Below are 20010 nucleotides of genomic sequence, written 5' to 3' on the forward strand. Positions count from 1 at the left end.
ACGGGTGCAGCGTTTATTTAGGTCCCGCTTCAAAAGGACGTCACAGTGAAGCCTCTTGTATTGTATTCATACCAACTAGCTGGTGAGGAGGGTTGTGACGACCAGAACTAACAATGGCGGACCGCCGCTCGTTTCACGCAAAGCTGTCCTCCATCATGGAGACAATGGCCAGGTCCGCCCTGAGCCAGGTCTGCGAGCTGGTGGACGGGGACGTGGCTGAGCTCCGGCGGGGTTTGTCTCAGCTCCTGGCGGCGAATTCCGCCCTGGTGGAGAAAGTCAAGAGTCTGGAGGGCGAGAGGAGCGACGCCCCCGGTTTGTGTAAAAGTTATCGCAGCGTAGGTGTTGAAACTGTCCGCCACAGAGACGGGGACGCTCACGGTACTGGTGTTTCACGGTGACAGCAGCGGCTGATTTGAAAAAGTTGTCTGCGTTGTTTTGTTTTTTTGTGTTTGCTAATATATATGTATTTTTTTTATTGTTTGACTTCTCCTCAGTGAAGACGGGGTCGCCCTCCATAGAGGGGATCTTTGGAAAAGATTGGTGTATTGATCTGTGGAAAGACAGAGACCCGTACGATCACGAGAGACACTCAGCACCACCAGCACCACCAGCACAGTCCTCTGAGGAGGTTAGAGGATTGTTTACAGAGCTATTAAGCACCATCTGTATGGCAATACACAGCTGTGTTAACAGGAGGCCATCATACAGCAGAGCAGGATAAATGTGAATTATACACACTTCAGAATACATTAACATACATACATAGTTATTTGTGTCTTTTTTTGGTTTGTTTATTTCTGTTTCTATTATTTATTTTATTGTTTCTTACCCTTTAAAATGCCTTTGAGTACCTTTTTTAAAGAACTATACAAATAAAATGTGTTATTATTATAAATACATATCTATGTTCATAATATTGCAATAAAAAAAACGTGATGAGGGAGGGAGTGTGTAGATGTCCTGATAAATGTCTGAACCATGTTGTTAAAGTTCAAAATGGAATATGAATGTGCTAGTAAACACATCAAGGGTTGCATCCAACAATTATTTATATTATAAAAGTGGAGAAATCCTACAACTTTGATTTATGTCTAAAAGTTAAAAGCCCCTCACAATATCCCAAATCCAAACATGATGTTTTCAAGATTTTGTCCAACCACCAGTCCAAAAGCTAAAGATATTTAAACTAATAAAGATAGGGGCAGCCAATCACAATAATCGAGGAACATAAACCAGAGAGGTTTTACATTTTTCATTGAAATAAAGAAATAATCAATTATCAAAATCACTGCCCATTCATTTTCCACCCATCGTCTTCTCCACTAATCATATCAGCTCTAGTCTGGTAAAGAATTGCTCTCATAGAAAATGTTGCCCTGATTAATGGCCTTGTAACATTTGGACTTTTTTCTATTTTAGCAGTCTGTGACGACCCTGATCAACCAGAATACTGTGTCTCAGATCAAAGAGGAGGAGTATGTGGAGGATGCCGCCAGCAGCTGCCAGCAGGAAACGCTTAGTACAGAAGGTTAGACAACGGAGGACGGTTGGAATATGGAAAGAGTTTACACAACACAGATTAATCAGCTTTAGATGCATTTTGATTGTTTGACTTTTTTTTTTTTTTTTTTTTTTATGCAATAGAACATGAAGAAAGCATTGCTGAGGATCCAGAGCAGCTGTCAGTCGGTCACTCGGCCGGCTGCAGCCTGTCAGTTGCTCAGGAAGGAGAACAGGTTGGTGGTAATGAGGAACCGACCATATCCATCAGTGACACAGAGGAGGGCTTCAGCACTCATACCATTCCCATTGAAGATGAGGATGATGATGGTGATGTTGTAGAATTTGTTGAAGTAAGTCAACAAGAGCCAACAGTGAACGCTGAAGATGGGCCCAGCCACAACAAACAGCAGACGTTACCTGCTAACAGCTCTGAAAGCAGCACTGCTCTGGATTCCCATGACGACTTTAATACGCTTAATGTAGAAACAGAAAGAGACCCAAACAAAGACAAGTTCCCATGTCAAATATGTGGCATGACATTCTACCACAAGGGCACTCTAACACACCACATGAAGTGCCACAAGTCCAACTTTTGCAACATTTGTAAGCGACAATTCCATTACAGGTACAGGTTCAACTCGCACACCTGCTTGTCTCGAGTTTCCTCTCCGAGTGTCAGTCAATCATGTCGGCTGTGCGGGAAGACCTTTGCGAATTCATCGGCTCTGAGGATTCACTCTGTCGTCCACACAGGAGAGAAACCACACCGGTGCAGCTTATGTGGGAAAGGGTTCACCCAGAAAGGCAATCTGAAATGTCACCTCCGTATCCATACTGGAGAGAGACCGTTCCGCTGTGTTAAATGTGGGAAGACATTCACGCAAAAGGTCAACCTCAACCATCATTTGATGGCACACAGAAATAGTGAGATCCCGTAGCCAAGAGACATATTCAGGGCTTAAAACTCGTCTGAAAATAGCTTTCTTTATTTGAATGCACCATGTGCTACTTCATCTATTAGTGTAAGGGCAGTTAATTTTATGTTTTCAAAGACTTGTAGTCCGCACGGTAGTGAAGTGTAGTTTTAATATCATAATCTGTCCTTACAATAAAACACATGAATGTTTATCGATTAAACTTTTATTTGATAGAAATCTTTTTTTTTTTTTTTTTTTTTTTTGTATTATTTTTGTGTCTGATCTAACCTGAAACTTAAATCTGTTTTTGTCAGTCGAGCCTTTACATATTCAACTTTGACAATCTGAACAATGCATTATTTGATGGGGCTCTGTAAGGGGCATGCAGCTCTGAGTGAAGAGGGAGGAGAACTTCTAACAGATTTCTTTCTTGGGCAGGGATAACTCACTCAGTGGGTCTGTTCAGATGGGTCATAGGACAGGTGTTAGTATGACAGTTCAGTACAGAATAAAATATAATTCCTCAAACAGAAATGGTTCACATTTAGAGAAAAAAAGAAATTTGGCTTGACTGTACATTGACAACATACCATTCTACAAATGTGATGCACTCTGACAATTACATTTATTTAAAACAGTAACACTTGCGGAACTCATTTGAATATTATCTAACGAACACACATCAACACTTCAGACAGTCGTGTGTTTTCAAAGAGATCTTTCCTTCTTTAAATATCAAAGAATGAGGCATGACGTGTGAAATGTGAGACAGCAGTGAGACTCGGTCAGTGAAGCAAACGAGCGAGTCGCTTTACTTCTACATTGTTGTGAAGAGGTAGTTTTGAAGGTTTTTGCTACATGTGTGCAAACAATGGAGCACTTGTAATTATTTTGGCATAATCTGACACTGAGGTATATAATATGTTACCCCAACCTTATGACAACATGCAATGTATAAAATACATAATAAAATAAAAGTTTTTCTGTCATAGTTTGGATGAGCGCCTCACATTTAATGTAGGCAGCAGATATATCTCATCTGATCTATGACACTTGTCAATAATAATGTGAAACTCATTTTAAATGCTAAGAAATCAAATAATTAAAATGGTACACTAGAGAGGACAGATGTTCTCTGTACCCTTGTTAGGCTGCTGCAGCATTTCTCTCAACAATAAAACAAAAAAACACATCAAACTAGATTTTACAGCAGCACCATTAACCATAATTTTCTTTCATATAAATAGGAGTATTTTAAATCTACATTTTCCATCCACATTTGAGTTTCGCATGGACATATTGGCATTTTGAGCCCCTTTGAGCAATAAAGAGTGCGTTTGAAGTAGTATTTGTGATCAGTTTCTTCTCAATTAAAACACTGGTGGTGGTTTAAACCGTACTTGTATGCGTAACATTTCCCACAATCCACGCAGCTATAAGGCTTTTCGCCCGTGTGTGTTCGCAGATGTATGTTCAGAGAGCTTTTCTGGGAGAAACTTTTGCCGCAGTCCGTGCAGCTGTACGGCTTCTCTCCGGAGTGCACGCGCTGGTGCAGCTTCAGGTAGGTTTTCTGCGCAAACCTCTTCCCGCAAACTGAGCAGCTGAACGGTTTCTCGCCTGAGTGTCGCCTGATGTGCACTTTTAAACTGCTCAGATAGTTGAATATTTTCCCGCAGAACAAGCACTCAAACCGTTTGTTGGGCTTCGACTGAATGCTGAGATCTTTGTTTGCGTCCACGTGGATGTTGTTCGTGTAGTCTGAGTATCCAGCTGTGGCCAAGGGAAGATTCGTGTTGTCGACCAGAGTGCTCATCGTGGCGTCATCTATCAACTTGTCCATGATTGATGGATGTGCGCGTTGTTGGGTTTGACTGTCAGCCGCCATGGGGAAGCTGTTTAACTCCCCGGAGTGAAGCTGCAGCTCGTCAACAGATCTATGAAGCATGCTGTCCTCGTCAAAAATCCCCACAACTGTCAAAAGACAATAAATGCGGTTAAATCGCAAAAACCATCTGGATCACAGTGATTTAATCTTGTTTCTTTTTTTTGAATCCATCCAAACTTACTTTTTCTATTATCTGTGAGCCTCAACTGCTGGCCAATGGGATGATCATCATAAATCTCCTCCTTGACAAAGATGAGATCAGGCTCGCTCTCTATCAAGTCTATCGCCTGTAAACAAGACACGTGACAAAGGATCTGTCAGATTGCATAATAATAATAATAATAATCAATCCTTTATTAGTCCCACAATGGGGAAATTACAGTTCTCTGCATATAACCCCAGTGGGCTGCTAAAAAGCGCCCGGGGAGCAACTTGGGGTTAGGTGTCTCGGTATGATGACTGCAGAGGGGTTCGAACCACCAACCTTGTGGTTGTGGGAGATAAATGGAGAAAAACCTAAATAAAAAAAACAAGTTGATTGACTGACCTGTGCCTCCATGCTCGTCATAGCAGCTGGCTCCACTGTCTCCTTCCTTTGAGAGGGGGGTTTGTCTTCTCTCCACAGATCCATGCACCAGTCCTTCCCAAACACTCCCTCGATGGCCGGAGCGAGCTGCTGCTGCTCTGGAAGAAGAAGTAAATGTGAAATAGGGACTTCCTAAATATGGTCATCATCTAAAAATAAAGATGGGGTGAGGTGGCTGTTGTCTGGACTAAAGCTAATAGCCTGCTATGACACTGACACATATAACCAGTTGGGATAACCACAGATTTTGGACAGTCCTGACCTGCGGGGTGTCGGCGGCTCACACTGTTGACGTGAGCCGAATACGACGTCTGCACCTCCCTCGCCGCTCTCAGCTGGACCTCCAGCAAGTAGCACCTCTTCTTCAGCGCCTCGTTCTCCGTTTTGTGCAGCGATATCTCGGTGTGAAGGACGGAGGAGCACTCGTCGGCGAGGTTGCTTATTTCCACCAGAGCCGCCTTCGTCAGGTTATCCAGCACGGCGGCCAGCTGCGCCCGGAAACTTCGGTTCGTGGTGTCGCACATCATCTCGACGGGGGGAGGCTGGATGTTTTTTTGGGGGGGAAATTGTGGCAAGATTATCAACGTAGCAGCGGTGTGCTCCTCGATGAAATACGTGATACGGCTGGAGACAGTTCGGTATTGCTGTGCCGCAAGGGATTGTGGGAAAACGGGATGCTCGCGTACCGACGTTTGGGAAGGGCACCTGAATGCAGCACGGAATGAAAAGTCGATTTTTGACCGTGTGAGACATTAAAAACGATTTATTTCTTCAATGGGAAATAAAGGGATATGTTTTAATTAATGTTACGTCTATTGTGTATCTTTAATAATAAATGAGACCATCTGTTGACACGCCCCAATGCTGAAGTGTATTTACCAGTGACTGTTTAGGAATCTTTACTGCCCTCCAGTGGACACAAGGAGGAACTTCATAGTCTATGCAATTGGTGGGTAACACACAATAACAACTGTATCAGCATTACTATTATTAAAATCAACATGTAAAACTCATTGTTAGTGTCGTTATTATACATTATAACCATCCCCAGTTCTGAAATTTTTTATTAATAGAGCTTATTAAATATCAGTTATGTCGTTTTGTGTTAACTGCCCTGCAGTGGTCACATTGTGGAACTGTAACACCCTTTACTTTCACCTCTTGATTGCAGTTTAATGGTTATTGATCAATACGTACACATCATCACAATTAGCATTATTATTATTATTATTAACAATATAGCAGACAAGTCGTATCTCCTGATGTTATGCACACAATTGTTGATGCAGAAAATATATAATACAAGGAATTCTGTTGAATACCACAACAATTTTATCAAAATAAATATATCTTAAGTAGTTATCAACCATATCATGTCACAAGAGCTTGATCTTAGTAATCAGGGATGTATGGAAACAAACCATTGTGTTTTTCAGGCTACAAGTTTCAAGTGATCAAATCAAGTAAGGCTAGTCTAAAGACCAATCCCAAGTTCTAAACAGTGAATCAAAGCTTGTTTCCTCTTTATCACACAATGCCTGTGGCTGAGATTTACTCATGCGTCCTAATAAAGTCAAAGATTTCTCCTTTGTGTCAGTGATCCCAGTGAGGAAGATTTCTGCTCTGACTCATGGGCGGCTCATCTGGAGTAGTGCCTTGCTCAATGAGATTTTTGTTATGTTGGTAGTTGATTGTCAACCCATTTTCTGCCCTCTAGATTACTGCAACTTGGGCTGTTTTCTACTTATTAGGTTTCAACAGCTATCAATGAAACACGTTTTATTGTTTAAGTGCAGTCATCAGGGTCAGTTCACAGTGTTGTGTTTTTATACTGTAACCTATGTATTATTATTATTATTATTATTATTATTATTATTATAGCAGAATATCAAGGGGATTGGCTGGTACTTAGATACTGGTAAATAAAAGGTAAGCAGCATAAAATATATATCGACATAGATTTCATCCCATTTGAACATCAGAAGCAGGTGATACACACTCAAATCTGGAGCAAAGATAATTTTATTGTGCACAAAATACTTCAGCAGTAGAACAGCAGTAGAAGTTACATTTGACCAACTGTTTCAGGTTGTTCCGTTTATGAACGTCCCACTAAATGTCGGCACACTGGATTCACTACCATACATGTTAAAACTAGGGTCCATATGTACGGCGAGGTGTTTCTTCAGGTTGCAGTTCTTGGTAAAGCCCTTGCCACATTTGATGCAAACAAAAGGTTTTTCTCCGGTGTGTGTGCGCTGATGCATATCGAGAGTGCATTTCTGAATAAAGCCCTTTCCACAAATAGGACAGCGGTAGGGCTTCTCCCCGGTGTGTGTGCGCTGGTGTGTGTACAAATGTCCTTTTTGAGCGTATCTCTTCCCACACAGCGTGCACCTGAATGGTTTCTCTCCCGTGTGACTCCTCTGGTGTATTTCCAGCTGGCTGAAGCATCTGAAGCTCTTGCCACACTGCAAGCAGCCGAACCTCTTAGCAGCTGAGTTCCTCAAGTTGTGAAGCTTCATATTCCTGAGCACGCTCAAGCTTTGGGAGGTAACGTTTTGAACCAGGCTTTTCCCGGCCGCTTGGTTTGTGTGTGCAGGTGCGAGCTGTGGATTCCACTGTGTTTCCCTCCTCCCTGGCCCAGCGAGAGACAACTGGCTGCTCGTGGTCAAAAAGTCACCAGTAAACAGAGGCTGCAGGTGCTCTGCGACGGGTTTGGGACACTGCATCACTTCTGAACTGTTCTGGGTGTCCGTAAATGCTTCCCTTCCTGTTGACAGCATATGAACATGTTAGAATTATAAACATTATTGATCCTAATAACTAACCTGATGAAGGCCACAACAGTCTGAAAGTTAACTACAAGTGTTACTGGAGTTTCAAATCTTTAAGATCATTATCCCTACACCACATATCAAAGTACCTTGGCAATAGCAGTTCAACAAAAAAATAAACACAGAAAGTTATTGTTCTGAATTGTCTGAGTTGTATTCATTGCTGCGACACCAAACCTTAATTTGACACTCACTGTTTTCACTTGTTCTATGTGGTTCACAGTCACTGTTGTCCACCTCTGACGGCTCTTCTTTTACCACTATGAGTTCTGCCTGGTCTTTCAGTGGGTTTGGGAGCTAGTGGGAGAACAGTATACGAATAACACCTGTTACAAATGAAAGGACACAGCACTAATGTGGTGAAATAACGTGATCAGTGCAGGACTCACTTCAGCTATGGCATGCTCTTCACCTTGAAGATGATGCCATTTGCTCATCTCAGTGGAGATACTCGTGCTTTCCCATGGACTTTCACTGCAATGCGATAGACTCAGATTAAACACACCAGGCAGCGTGTCGCTTTCTATTTATGGTGCTTTCAAAAACACAAACACACTGCCTACCCTTTAATGGCAGGTCTTGTCCTGTCAGGGTCCAGTATCCCGTCCTCTGGTCCGTCCCTCACCACCGAGCTGGCTGCTGCCGCGTCCTGCTGTCTGCCCCTGTGCCATGTACAGCAATTTCTCCATCAGCTGCAGTTTTTCTGTGAGCGATGCATTCTCGTTCCTCCCTCGAGTTATCTCAATTTTCAGCATCTTCGACTCGATCTCGACCAGTTTGCTTATTTCCATTACAGCTGTTTTGGACAACGCGTCCATGATGGAGACGAGCTGCGTCTGGAAAGAGAAGACTGTCGACATGTTTTGTTCTTTCTTTAGGGAGCGAGATGCACACAGGCAAGTTGATGCAGTCAAGAGGGCTTATCTTCACTGTTAAATATAGTTACAGCGTAATGCAAGAGAAGGGCTGTGCGTGCATGCCCCCAAGATAGGCGAGTGTTTCTTCAAAACTCAAGTGGTTGAAAGGGATACAGTACCGCCACCTAGCGGCTGGGAGGACGCACAGCAGCCGTTTGAAAAACTTAAATATCTATCAATATTAATGACACAGCCTATTTATTGACTTATACAGCACACTTTGGTGTTGTGTTTAATCCCCTAAAATCTTTGGTTAATCGCGTGTTATAAACTGAATGTCTAGTTCGCTGTAGCTTCGTAGCCAAAGACCACACTGACCAGAATGCAGTGCGGCCTAAAAACTGAATCTGATTGGCTGGTTAGAATTCGACCACCAGGAAGTGGGTTAGTGCGCCGAATTACATTTGCCGACTGAAAATCCTCCTCATGACAATCCGCTGTTTGGATTCAGCACGAAGTAAGGACACTTCTTTTTTTTTCGGAAAGCTGTAGTTTAAGAGTTTAAATGTTAAATCTGTTTAAGAAACGAGCATCGATTCTCATGCATATTACCGATATCAGCCAATACACTGTCATGTAGACTCAGCTTTTAGCTTTTAGTTTATAGCTTTAGGATCTAGTCCTTGCACAGTCCCAGTCTAGTTACATTACATTACATTATGAAGCTAACATTAGTCAAAATATTACTAAAAGTAGGGCCTTAATAAATAAAACAAGTTCATATGGATCATTGTGACAGACACATCATGATGACTTGCAAAACAGTGTTGTAATGGACTTCCTCGTATATTGCTCAAACCTGTTTTTCTGTCTTTTGCACAACCCAGTAACTCCTTAAGTCAGACGGCTCGCTCATGGCTGGCAGAAGAGTGGTGGTCTTCCCCTCCTCAGGGGAGCTCGGCCCCGTGCTGGCCCAACTGGTGACCTCTCGGGCTGAGAAGGCCATCACCTCTCGTGGCAGGTTCACCCTGGGCCTCTCTGGAGGAAGCCTTGCGTCCATGCTCAGCAAAGAGCTGCTCGCTCTGCCAGAGCTGGACTGCAGCAAGTGGGTGGTTGGTTTCTGTGACGAGCGACTGGTTCCCTTCGATGACCCCGAGAGCACCTACGGGCTGTACAAGGTACCCGTTCAGGAGTGTCCTGGTGTCATGAATGTATGGTAATCTATTAAACTTCAAATATGACCCTATGCTTCTTTTCCAGAGTCAGTTCTTTTCCAAGGTCAACCTCCCTGACAGCGGGGTCTTAACCATCGATTCCTCTCTGCCAGTCAACGAGTGTGCAGAGGATTATACCCGTAAACTGAAGGAGGTGCAGACATCTTTACTGTTCTGTGATCAGCTCTGGCCCTAAAGTTGCCCATGTATCTTCTTTGAGATTTTAATATTTTGCTTCTTGTAAAACACTCAGGCCTTCCCAGGTGACAGCTTCCCAGTGTTTGACCTGTTACTGCTGGGCATGGGGCCCGATGGACACACCTGTTCCCTCTTCCCAGACCACCCTCTCCTTGAGGTGAGGGCCATACTTTAGTGAGTCTGACAGACATTATACGGGGAACATTTTTAATGCCTGCCTGTATATCTGTCAAAGTCATTTTTTGAGTGACCCCTTCTCTGATTCTCAGACTTGAGAATATTATGTTTATTAAACCAATCTGGGATCAAAGTTTCGTTTGGAATACATTTATAATAGGTGATAAATTAATGAACCGTGATGTACAGTGTAACTCTATTTTAGGAATGTCTTTCAATTTGACACTGGTTATTCAAATCCAAGGTTCTAGGCAATCTGCAAATGTTTCTGTAAATCATACCCCTTAGTTATGGAAATATATTATTTACACAGTGAAACACATTATTTTAATTTTATCCAGTCAGCCTTGCTAAGTTAGGTCTGGAGGCATTTTGGGGTTTAATCTTTGATGTGGTGCCTGATTTTGCTAGTCTAGAAGAACAATGTGTGTTTTTTTATACTTTCAAGACACTCCCATGACCATGTATAGATCAATGATAGGTTTTGGTTAGCACAACTTCAATCTTGTGGTCTGCAAGCTTATCTCATGTTACACATCTTTGCGACATTCTCCATCGTATTATATCGTGTCTTGCAGTCTCACTGTAGTATTTGATTGTGGTTCTCACTTTCGTACTTTTTTCGGCGACTATATACATTCCACATGATAGATGATTGGGTTTTTGGTACCCTATATTCAGGAAACCGAGAAGATTGTGGCCCCCATCAGCAACTCTCCCAAACCACCGCCACAGCGCGTAACTATGACCTTCCCAGTGGTGAACTCTGCACGCTGTGTGGCTTTTGTATCAACGGGAGGAAGCAAAGCACCAGTTTTGAAGGTAAAATTTAGAGTCTTTTACTGAATACATCACACATTCATAATCTTAAAACTCTCCTGTTTCCATGGCAATAATATTTAATTTCAGAAGAAGACATGTTTATACACAAAGCCCACAGAATATGAGATAGAGAAAAAAAAACTATGCACTATATCACAGAAATTCACATAGGCTCTGCAGGTCCAATTACATCACTCAGATTCTCAGGGACTAGTAGAAAACCATGTCAGGATTTAAAATGAACAAAAAAATCAGCAGTTTTATGACCCACTGACCCAGTAGAAATATGGTCATACTACTGTGTTATGTAACAATGTTGTTATATCGTAACACAGTTACCATTTTCTTACAGGAAGTGCTGGAGGGCAGAGAGGGTCCGGCGTTTCCAGCGGCCCGTGTTGCCCCGACCAACGGCGAGCTGTTCTGGCTTGTTGATGACCCCGCAGCTGCCTCCCTAACGATCCAGGTAGAGAGGCTAGACTCAGGGGCCAAACTCTAGAGCTTTCCATCTGCCAAACGAGGGCAGGAAGTCAACAAAGGTGTGGAAAAACTGGTTGAAGAAACTGGAAAATAGTGCAGAACATTCCTACTTTTACATGAAAGTGTGATTGGTTTACGTAGGTAAGATCATGAGATATAGGATAGGGAGATGAACAAGAAAAAAATTGAGGAAACAGGTGTAATTACCAGTATAAGATTTAACACTTATTGGATTCTGGTTACTGTGAAAGTGTCAGGTGAGGTTTAGCTTTATTCAAGTAAAGTCCCTCTTAACTCAAAAATGTGTTTTGCTTATTGTTAGTTCAGTTGGATATCTGACCTTCACTGTTCAGAATAATGTACAGTATGTGCAGAGTTTGACATTAGAAGAGAGTCATGTTTGCAGCATACAAAAGTGTGATGAGGAAGGTTGAAATGTGCAGCAACATAAACTGAGAATATACTTTATAGTGAGGTGGGAGACATCTTGCTATCTCCATCATATATATATATATATATATATATATATATATATATTCTGAAAACACAACACAGTCGGCCAATTTGACAAAGCTGTTATATCAATATACTGTAAAAGTCTTTGTTCTGATTCTCAGCTCTGAGTTGCCTTCACATCGTTTATTAAAATATCCAATAAAGTCTCAGCTTTGACGCTGAAAATCAGCACTTATTTTGGAACCATCTTTAACACTTTTATTTATTAGAAATGTAGAAAAATAAAATGTTAATTGAACATTTGCCTTTTGTGGTCACTGTGCCGTCTTGCTCACAAGTCCATCCCCTTTAAGATCCCATCTCACCCCTTTAAAGCACAACTTTGCGGTGTTGTCACACAGATTTCGCTCGGCGGTGCTGACCGCGCGAAGTAGAGAGAGACCAACTTTTCCATTTCACTGTCTCATCACGAGCCACCTACCTATTTTTTTTTCATTTTGAATTATTTCATTAATATATTGTGGCCATGCACGGGCTCGCCTGGCTCCCCGCCGCCCTGCTTGCCCTGCTGCTGTCCGGCTGCGCTCCTCCTGCTCGGGCATACTTTGCGGAGGAGCGCTGGAGCCCCGAGTCTCCGCTCCTCGCACCCCGGGTCTTCCTCGCTCTCATCTGCCGAAACTCGGAGCACTCTTTACCGTATTTCCTCGGTACCATTGAACGCCTCAACTATCCCAAGGACCGAATGGCTTTATGGTAAGTTAATACAAGGACGTGTTTGTTTTGCCGCATGCTAGTAAGCAGCTAATAAGGTGAAATGAACGTCTATGTTGCTTGCTAAGATTTAAAAAAAAATATATATATATATATATTTCACGAAGGTTTCTTCTTTAAAGTGAAACGGTGCATTCCTGACTACTGTGCTGAGTCAAAATGGGGGGTGGACCTGCAGGGCATGACGGGGTACTAATGGTTACAATGTTGCGTTGCTGGTTCAAAAAAGTGTCAAATCTAAAACAAGCAGGAAAAAACAACAAGGAGGAGCCGACGCCGACTTCAGACCCACGCGTGAACATTTCTACCGTTATAACAGCTTCTAGGTTGCCAGTTTGGACAGAGGTGAGCACATCTGGCCCCTCTGCTCATCAGAGGGGCCATGCATTGATCTGTATACGTGGATGGGGAGGGGACTGATCTGGCCGCGAGGGGAGCTGTATGATTTCACAGAAATTCTTCACAAAGTGTCTTTTTGTTGTGCATGCACTTTCCATTAACACACGCGCATACCTTCAGGCTACTTCTGTGTTTTTCTTCGCCTCCAGCACGCATCCCTTTCCTGATTTGCTAGTTGACTGATTGACTGCATGATCATCATGTCAGTGACCACATTCATCTCATAGGCCACGGATCTCCATCTTATTAGGTTCCAGCCCCTTCCTGCATTCTGTTCTAGCCCTCTTAAGGACAGTCTGTGTAATTCATGTTCATCCTTTTTGAAGGTTGTGTTGAGAAAATAATTAAATGGGACAATTTGCCCACGTAGCTGTGTGCAGGGTGGGAAATGGCATCTTGAATATTCACTCTGTGTGCCGAGTGTTAATTATGGAGACTAAAAGATAGTTTCATAGCACTGTCATGCTCTGTTGTGGCCCCACTTGTAGCTTTTTCCTGTCGACCATTTTTCCAGGGCTAAAGCAGTTCCACCCAATCTGTTATTTGTGACAAACTTAACATTCATAGGTAGCTTTCTTGTGGGGAGTGCAAAGGGCTTCATAGATCATTAAACGTCTGTCTGCCACACTCAGGCAAAGTGAAAGGAGGTTGTTTCTCACATAATGACATGCTCCAACAGCCCACCCGTGCTTATACCCTCAGCTCAGAGCAGTTTGCATGACTGCCTGGAGGGCTCAGAGAGGTATGTTCTTCACGCCCCCTTATTTTGGGGCTTTATACAAGTGGAATAGTTGGATTGCTCCCTTTTTTTTTGTTTGGTCGTCATAAATACTCCACTGTAAATATGGTAAATAAGGACAGTTTTGTTTTGAAATGTTCTGTTTAAACTACATCTGTGAAATGCAAACAGCTGCGAGAGGCTGTAAACTTCTACTCATTTTGCAGCAGCTTGTAAGTATGCCAAAGCCTCAGGATCCGAATCAGCTAAAGTGTCATTTAAAATCTTTGGCGCCTGCAATTAGCCCTGCATTTCTGCTCTAAAAGAGCAACGACAGACTAGATGTAAGGGAAACATCGCTTGTAGATGTATGTTTAAAACATCAAAGGTACGTGCTTTTCACAAATGTTTATTTTAACTAAACATGAGGAGGAAGAGTCGGTGTAATGCAAAGTTTGAGAATTTGTACGGATGGACGCCAGGAGTGAGGGATGGAAAGGTTTAACAAGGAGCTGCTGTGTTCTCACGTATCCATGTGAAATCCGTCAACAGAACCCCAGCTTAGCTGCATAAAAAAAAATCTGCATTACAGCAAAGACTGTCGACCTAAAGAAAGGAAGGCAGTGGATGTCGTTTTCCAGCTTTGTTTTTCTCTCTCCTGATAGAGAGATTCAGGCGGAAGTGTTGACTCTAAGATTTACATGTGGCATGAATTCATTCCTCTCCAGAATTAGATCAAGCATGCAAGTTATCTAACTCTCATACAGTTGTCTTGCACATGGCCTCAGCCAGTTTGAATCATTTCCTTCTGTTTAAGCTATTGCAGACAAGAGTTTCACTTCTGTAATGCTGGTATTTAATATGCTATTATATCCCTTTTTCCTTAAAGGGTGATATTCTACCCTGAATTATGTCACCTACCGTGATGTTGGTATCATTAACACTCGTGTCAGTTCCCACAGCTGCAGACAATGAGCTTACACAAAGTGAACACTGGGCTTTTGTCATTTGACTCATGGTATTGTCTTTCAACTCTTGTCTCAGTTCGGATCCAGTCTGACACTTATTCCCCCGTTCAGCCAATATCACTGGTTTCACTTGTTGATAATGTTCAACCCCATCGATGTGAAATCATTCTAATCATTTACACGTGTTGTTTATTGACAGGGTAGCGACTGATCACAACAAGGACAACACCACAGCCATTCTGCGGGACTGGCTTGTCAAGATGCAGAGCCTTTACCATTATGTGGAGTGGAGGCCACAAGAGAAACCCGAGTTGGTTACTTACTAGAGTTTCTGGTGAAATTTTGTGTTTGCTTAAAGGGCTCACAAAGCTGATTAAAATCAGTCTGATTCGTATCCAACTGTCTTTTGTAGACGTTATCAGAATGAAGACGGTCCGAAGCAATGGACGGACCTCCGTTATGAGCACATTATGAAGCTGCGGCAAGTATCGCTGGAGTCAGCTCGTGAGATGTGGGCAGACTACTATATGGTAGGTCAGCTAAACTACTCTTTACTGGCACAAAAAGAAAGCACAATGACTGAAAGATTTTCCATTTTAAACACCGAGCCAATGCTTCTGCCCAGATCTTAATTGTTCTATTTGAGAAGTATGGGATAAGTATAGAGTCAAGTTAAATGAAGTAGCACATTGGTAATTTAAGCACCAGGAAGGGGGTTGACCCCCCCCCAAAAAAAATGAACACAGTTACATTTGTTGGCTTCTTATGGTTAAAGTTTATCTGCTCTGGTTCGTTTGGATTCTTACACTGAGACTAAGCTTGACTCAACACCAACCATATTTTAAACTGCAGTGTTAGTATTCCACAGCCCACATTGTCGAACTTCAGTGGGGTATAATTTTGAAGCAAAGTGCATCCAGAATTGCAGTAATTTTGTGCTGCAAAGTTTGGAAACTCTCTCAGCAGTCACCCCTGAAAACAGAAATGAAAGGATTAGTCTGTAGGTTTTGTTTAACCTCTCAGTTTCAGTGCTCCATTTAACCCTTTATGACCAGCTCAGCATTTCTTTTGAAGAGTCACTTTATGGTTTGCAACCCTTCTTTGACTATCCACAAACATATTTTACAGTTTATTCTCCTTCTCCTTGTGTAGTTGGCGGACTGTGATAACCTCCTCACCAACCCCGATGTGGTCTGGAAGCTCATGAACGAGAACAAGACCATCATCGCACCGATGCTTGAATCCCGTGCAGCCTATTCAAACTTCTGGTGTGGAATGACCTCCCAGGTATTGTGTTTGATCATTGGCTGTACATGCTTGTGTGTATTGAGTGTTTTCTAAAAGTTTATTATTGAATACTCTTAAATCCTCTCGGCTTCTTCAGGGTTACTATAAGCGCACTGCTGCCTACATGCCCATAAGAAAGCATTTGCGCAAGGGCTGTTTTGCAGTTCCCATGGTCCACTCCACTTTCCTGATAGACCTCAGGAAAGAGGCGTCCAGGGAGCTGGCCTTTCACCCGCCACACCCAGAATACAGCTGGGCTTTTGATGACATCATTGTGTTTGCGTACTCCGCTCGGATGGCAGGTATTTTACAATTCAATTCTTAAATCTAGACATTTCTTTTTTAACGTTTACGACCTAAATGTAGTGACGGCACATTGACAAAACATCTGCACCCTCTGCTCTCTACAGATGTTCAAATGTTTGTATGTAATAAGGAGAACTATGGTTACTTCCCTGTGCCGCTGCGATCCCACAATACTTTGCAAGACGAAGCTGACAGCTTCTTGCACTCCTTGCTGGAGGTTAATGGTGAGTAGCTTGCATGCGGACTGACTGCTTTACTTCTGCATCTGACTCTCTTTTTTTTTCATGAGCTTGAAGTCTTTATTCTACTTCCTGCTTCTTCATCGAATGATAACTATCAGCATGGGTTCTCTATATATCATTTACACCATTTGTGCATCCATCTTCCCTCTCACCGTGTAGTGCGAAAACCCCCAGTGATGCCTTCCAAATACGTACCTGTACCTAAAAAACAACCCGACAAACTGGGCTTTGATGAGGTGAGTATCGAGTGATGTGAAGATGGATTCTGCAAAAATGGCCCTCTATCCACTTGTGTGCTGAAATCCTACCGCTGCTGTTAGAAACCTGTAATTGAAATCCCATTGACCGGCTGACCACTGTGTGCAGGTGTTCATGATAAACCTGCAGAGGCGGACCGACCGCAGAGAACGTATGATGAGGGCACTATACGAGCAGGGGATCACTTGTAAGGTCACTGCAGCTGTAGACGGAAAGTACGTTCACTCTGTCTAAATATTCTTCGCATTTATTAAGTACTTGGTCCTATCGCATATTTGCCCTTTTTTCGTTACCATTTGGTCACATTAGTTATATCTCTCCATTTCAGAGCAACAAATATCAGTGAAATTCATGCTATGGGCATCCACATGCTCCCCGGATATAATGACCCCTATCACGGTCGCCCACTGACGAAGGGAGAGCTGGGATGCTTCCTTTCCCACTATAACATCTGGAAAGAGGTGAACCCCAGAAGCCAAGCATTTTTAAATGTTTGTGAACCACACAGATGCGTGAGTGTTTGATAAATCCGTGTCTGGCCCTTAGGTTGCAGAGCGACGCCTGAAAACCTCCCTGGTGATTGAGGACGACCTGCGCTTCGAGATCTTCTTCAAACGACGCTTGATGAACTTGATGAGGGAGGTGGAGGATGAAGGCCTGGACTGGGATCTCATGTGAGTTTGTGCTTTCCTGCTCAAGTCCTTGATTTGAAAGTTTGCAATTGCTTCTCACTCCCCCGTTCTATTTCTCTCTTCCAGTTACATCGGTCGGAAGAGAATGCAAGTGGATCATCCTGAGAAAGCTGTGCCTAATATACACAACTTAGTGGAAGCAGACTATTCATATTGGACACTGGGTTATATGATATCCTTACAAGGTGCAGAGAAGCTTTTGAAAGCAGAACCACTTAAGAGGATTTTGCCGGTGGACGAGTTTCTTCCGATCATGTACAATAAACACCCTGTGTAAGTACACGCTCATTGCATGAATTTCTGCCCAGGAGTTTAGTTTTTTCTTTGTTTTGTCGTGACATTATCATCTGTTCCACAGGTCCGATTATATGGATCAGTTTGAAACCAGGGACCTGAAGGCATTCTCAGCCGAGCCTCTTCTTGTGTATCCGACTCACTACACGGGCGATCATGGCTACATCAGCGACACTGAGACCTCCACAGTGTGGGACAACGAAAAGGTCCGTACAGACTGGGACAGAGAGCGCTCGGGAAAAACTGGAGAGCAGGCTGAGATCAGCACTGAGGCCCAGAACTCAGATGTGCTCCAGTCGCCTTTGGACAGCGCAGCACGGGAAGAGCTATGAGAGGAACTGAATGAGAGCCTCTCAATATTTTACAAACCACCTTAGTTTTTTTTTGTTTGTTTTTTTTTTGTTTTTTTTACAATCATGCTTCATCTTCGATACTTTTGATTTTGCATCACATCGAGGGGATGTGACATCAGAGTTTGTAGAAGGATTTAATTTAACCAGATATGACGAGTTAAAAAGGGAACAGGTCAGGCGTCTCGAGTTTTCTGTTGTGTTATCTGTTTTGTAGTTTTTACTTTATAAAGGCACTAGACTTGCCATTTTGAGTGGCATTTGCAGTACCCAACTTCTGTCTGTCATACAGAAATGATCCTATTAGCAAAGAATGCAATTGGACTGTAACATTTCAGTCATCGAGCAGTTAACTTTGTCCTTATTTGAGTTTACACTGTGAAATGCTTTTTTCTCTCTTAATATCTCAATATGACAAATGCAAAATCAAGACTTTCGCAGACATTCATGTCTTGAATCAAACCATAATCATTGTTAATTTGTTTGTCCAAGAGGAGAAACATCTGCATGTCTTTTGCTTTGATCTTTAGTATTTTGTCCTTTTGTACTTCATATTGCTGTGTTTTGAATAATCATTAGCCAACACTCACAGACGCTTGCAGTAGAGCTTTACCAAAGCAACAAAAAACAGTTGAAGTAAACTCAGAATTACAGATTTACAGACTGCTGTAGAGTATATACCAATGCTGTTCATTATACCCGTGACCCTTGTAGCCACTTTGGGAATGTTTCCAGACTACGGTAATGCCGCCAAACCCGCTGTTGACATGGTTATAGATGGGAAAAACCACCGTACACGCCTCAAACTTGGTGGCTTGGGAGTAACATGGTCATAAATGCCCTTTAAGTTCCCTCGAAAAGAACCCACCCAACCACATCCAAACACACATTAGTCTCCACCCCTTAATCACTTTCAGTTAAACCTGAATCTAAGAAAATTAGGTGACTAAGACCTGATAAAAGGCCCCTGCAAAAGAAGATATAAACAACATAAAATCTGTATAAAGGTACTTTTTACAGAGCACGTATTTATTCTGTTTTGGTTTTGATTGACATTGCTACACTTATTTGCCAATGGAAGTTTATTTTTTAGTATTAATGGGAGCCGGTAACCCATGGATCTTGCACGAAAATGATAGTGGCCCATTGTGCCACCAAAAAATAAAAATATATATTTAAAAAAATAAAAAAGTTGAATTTGTGATTACTGTGACTTGCATATTATCATGCTGGTGTAACCAAATGTTCTCTGTTAACGTCTTTGCAACTTTAACTTCACGGTTAGCAATTTGCCCAAATAGTTTGAACAGACAAAAGACAGGAGGGCCCACTTCACTCATAACTTTGTTCTTAAGAAGAAATTAGCATTTTGTCACAGAAAAGAGGTTTGGTATTTTAAATAGGATGCTTCTGTTACAGTTACTGATCTTTTACAACTGTGAGCATGTTCATCCCTCTCTCACTTGTTTTTACTTTCTTAACCCTCAAGGTGTCATCGTTTTACTAACACTCTGCTTCAACTGTGAAGCTATGAGGCAACAACAAACAACCCAATACAGAACAATTTAATTGTGGAGTATGAACTCCTCTGTTGATTATGTGAAGACAAACTTGATTTTATTATGTATTCTGATGTATTACAGATGAAGTATTAGCTGTTTTGTTACATTAATACCTATCAAGGTGAAATGTCTGTTATGAATGTCACACATCTGTAATCTGTCAATACATACATGATATCCAACCTGTTTGCACTTCAACTTCAATAGGCAATACTTTTTTATACTGTTTTT

At 42.2% G+C, this 20010-nt stretch overlaps 4 protein-coding genes across 5 annotated transcripts; 3 read left to right on the forward strand and 1 right to left on the reverse strand.

Moving 5' to 3' along the window:
* The first annotated feature begins 15 nt into the window (after nt 1-15).
* On the forward strand, nt 16-2677 carry LOC129098870 (zinc finger protein 354B). 2 transcript variants are annotated; one of them, XM_054607993.1, is made up of 4 exons: nt 16-378; nt 495-628; nt 1420-1528; nt 1645-2677. In XM_054607993.1, the coding sequence occupies exons 1-4, from the start codon at nt 114-116 to the stop codon at nt 2439-2441; spliced, it is 1305 nt and encodes a 434-aa protein (XP_054463968.1). In that variant the 5' UTR covers nt 16-113; the 3' UTR covers nt 2442-2677. The 2 variants fall into 2 exon arrangements, with proteins under 2 accessions (XP_054463968.1, XP_054463969.1); XM_054607994.1 differs by having other exon boundaries at nt 16-312.
* On the reverse strand, nt 2671-8705 carry LOC129098333 (zinc finger protein 813). Its single transcript, XM_054607331.1, has 8 exons — nt 8292-8705; nt 8118-8202; nt 7923-8025; nt 6984-7664; nt 5154-5603; nt 4853-4989; nt 4487-4592; nt 2671-4391 (listed from the first exon to the last, which is right to left on the reverse strand). The coding sequence occupies exons 2-8, from the start codon at nt 8163-8165 to the stop codon at nt 3787-3789; spliced, it is 2130 nt and encodes a 709-aa protein (XP_054463306.1). The 5' UTR covers nt 8166-8202; nt 8292-8705; the 3' UTR covers nt 2671-3786.
* Nucleotides 8706-9021: 316 nt separating this feature from the next.
* On the forward strand, nt 9022-12202 carry pgls (6-phosphogluconolactonase). Its single transcript, XM_054608013.1, has 6 exons — nt 9022-9102; nt 9473-9763; nt 9846-9953; nt 10053-10154; nt 10856-10996; nt 11349-12202. Exons 2-6 carry the CDS (start codon nt 9500-9502, stop codon nt 11493-11495), a joined length of 762 nt encoding a protein of 253 aa, XP_054463988.1. The 5' UTR covers nt 9022-9102; nt 9473-9499; the 3' UTR covers nt 11496-12202.
* A 152-nt stretch (nt 12203-12354) lies between these two features.
* Nucleotides 12355-19919, forward strand: colgalt1a (collagen beta(1-O)galactosyltransferase 1a). Its single transcript, XM_054607984.1, has 12 exons — nt 12355-12685; nt 14988-15098; nt 15201-15318; nt 15941-16075; nt 16173-16377; nt 16486-16605; nt 16783-16859; nt 16990-17096; nt 17210-17342; nt 17428-17555; nt 17640-17846; nt 17932-19919. Exons 1-12 carry the CDS (start codon nt 12459-12461, stop codon nt 18197-18199), a joined length of 1836 nt encoding a protein of 611 aa, XP_054463959.1. The 5' UTR covers nt 12355-12458; the 3' UTR covers nt 18200-19919.
* The last annotated feature ends 91 nt before the right edge of the window (nt 19920-20010 follow it).

Source organism: Anoplopoma fimbria, chromosome 11 (genome assembly GCF_027596085.1).
Source record: "Anoplopoma fimbria isolate UVic2021 breed Golden Eagle Sablefish chromosome 11, Afim_UVic_2022, whole genome shotgun sequence".
NCBI lineage: Eukaryota > Metazoa > Chordata > Actinopteri > Perciformes > Anoplopomatidae > Anoplopoma > Anoplopoma fimbria.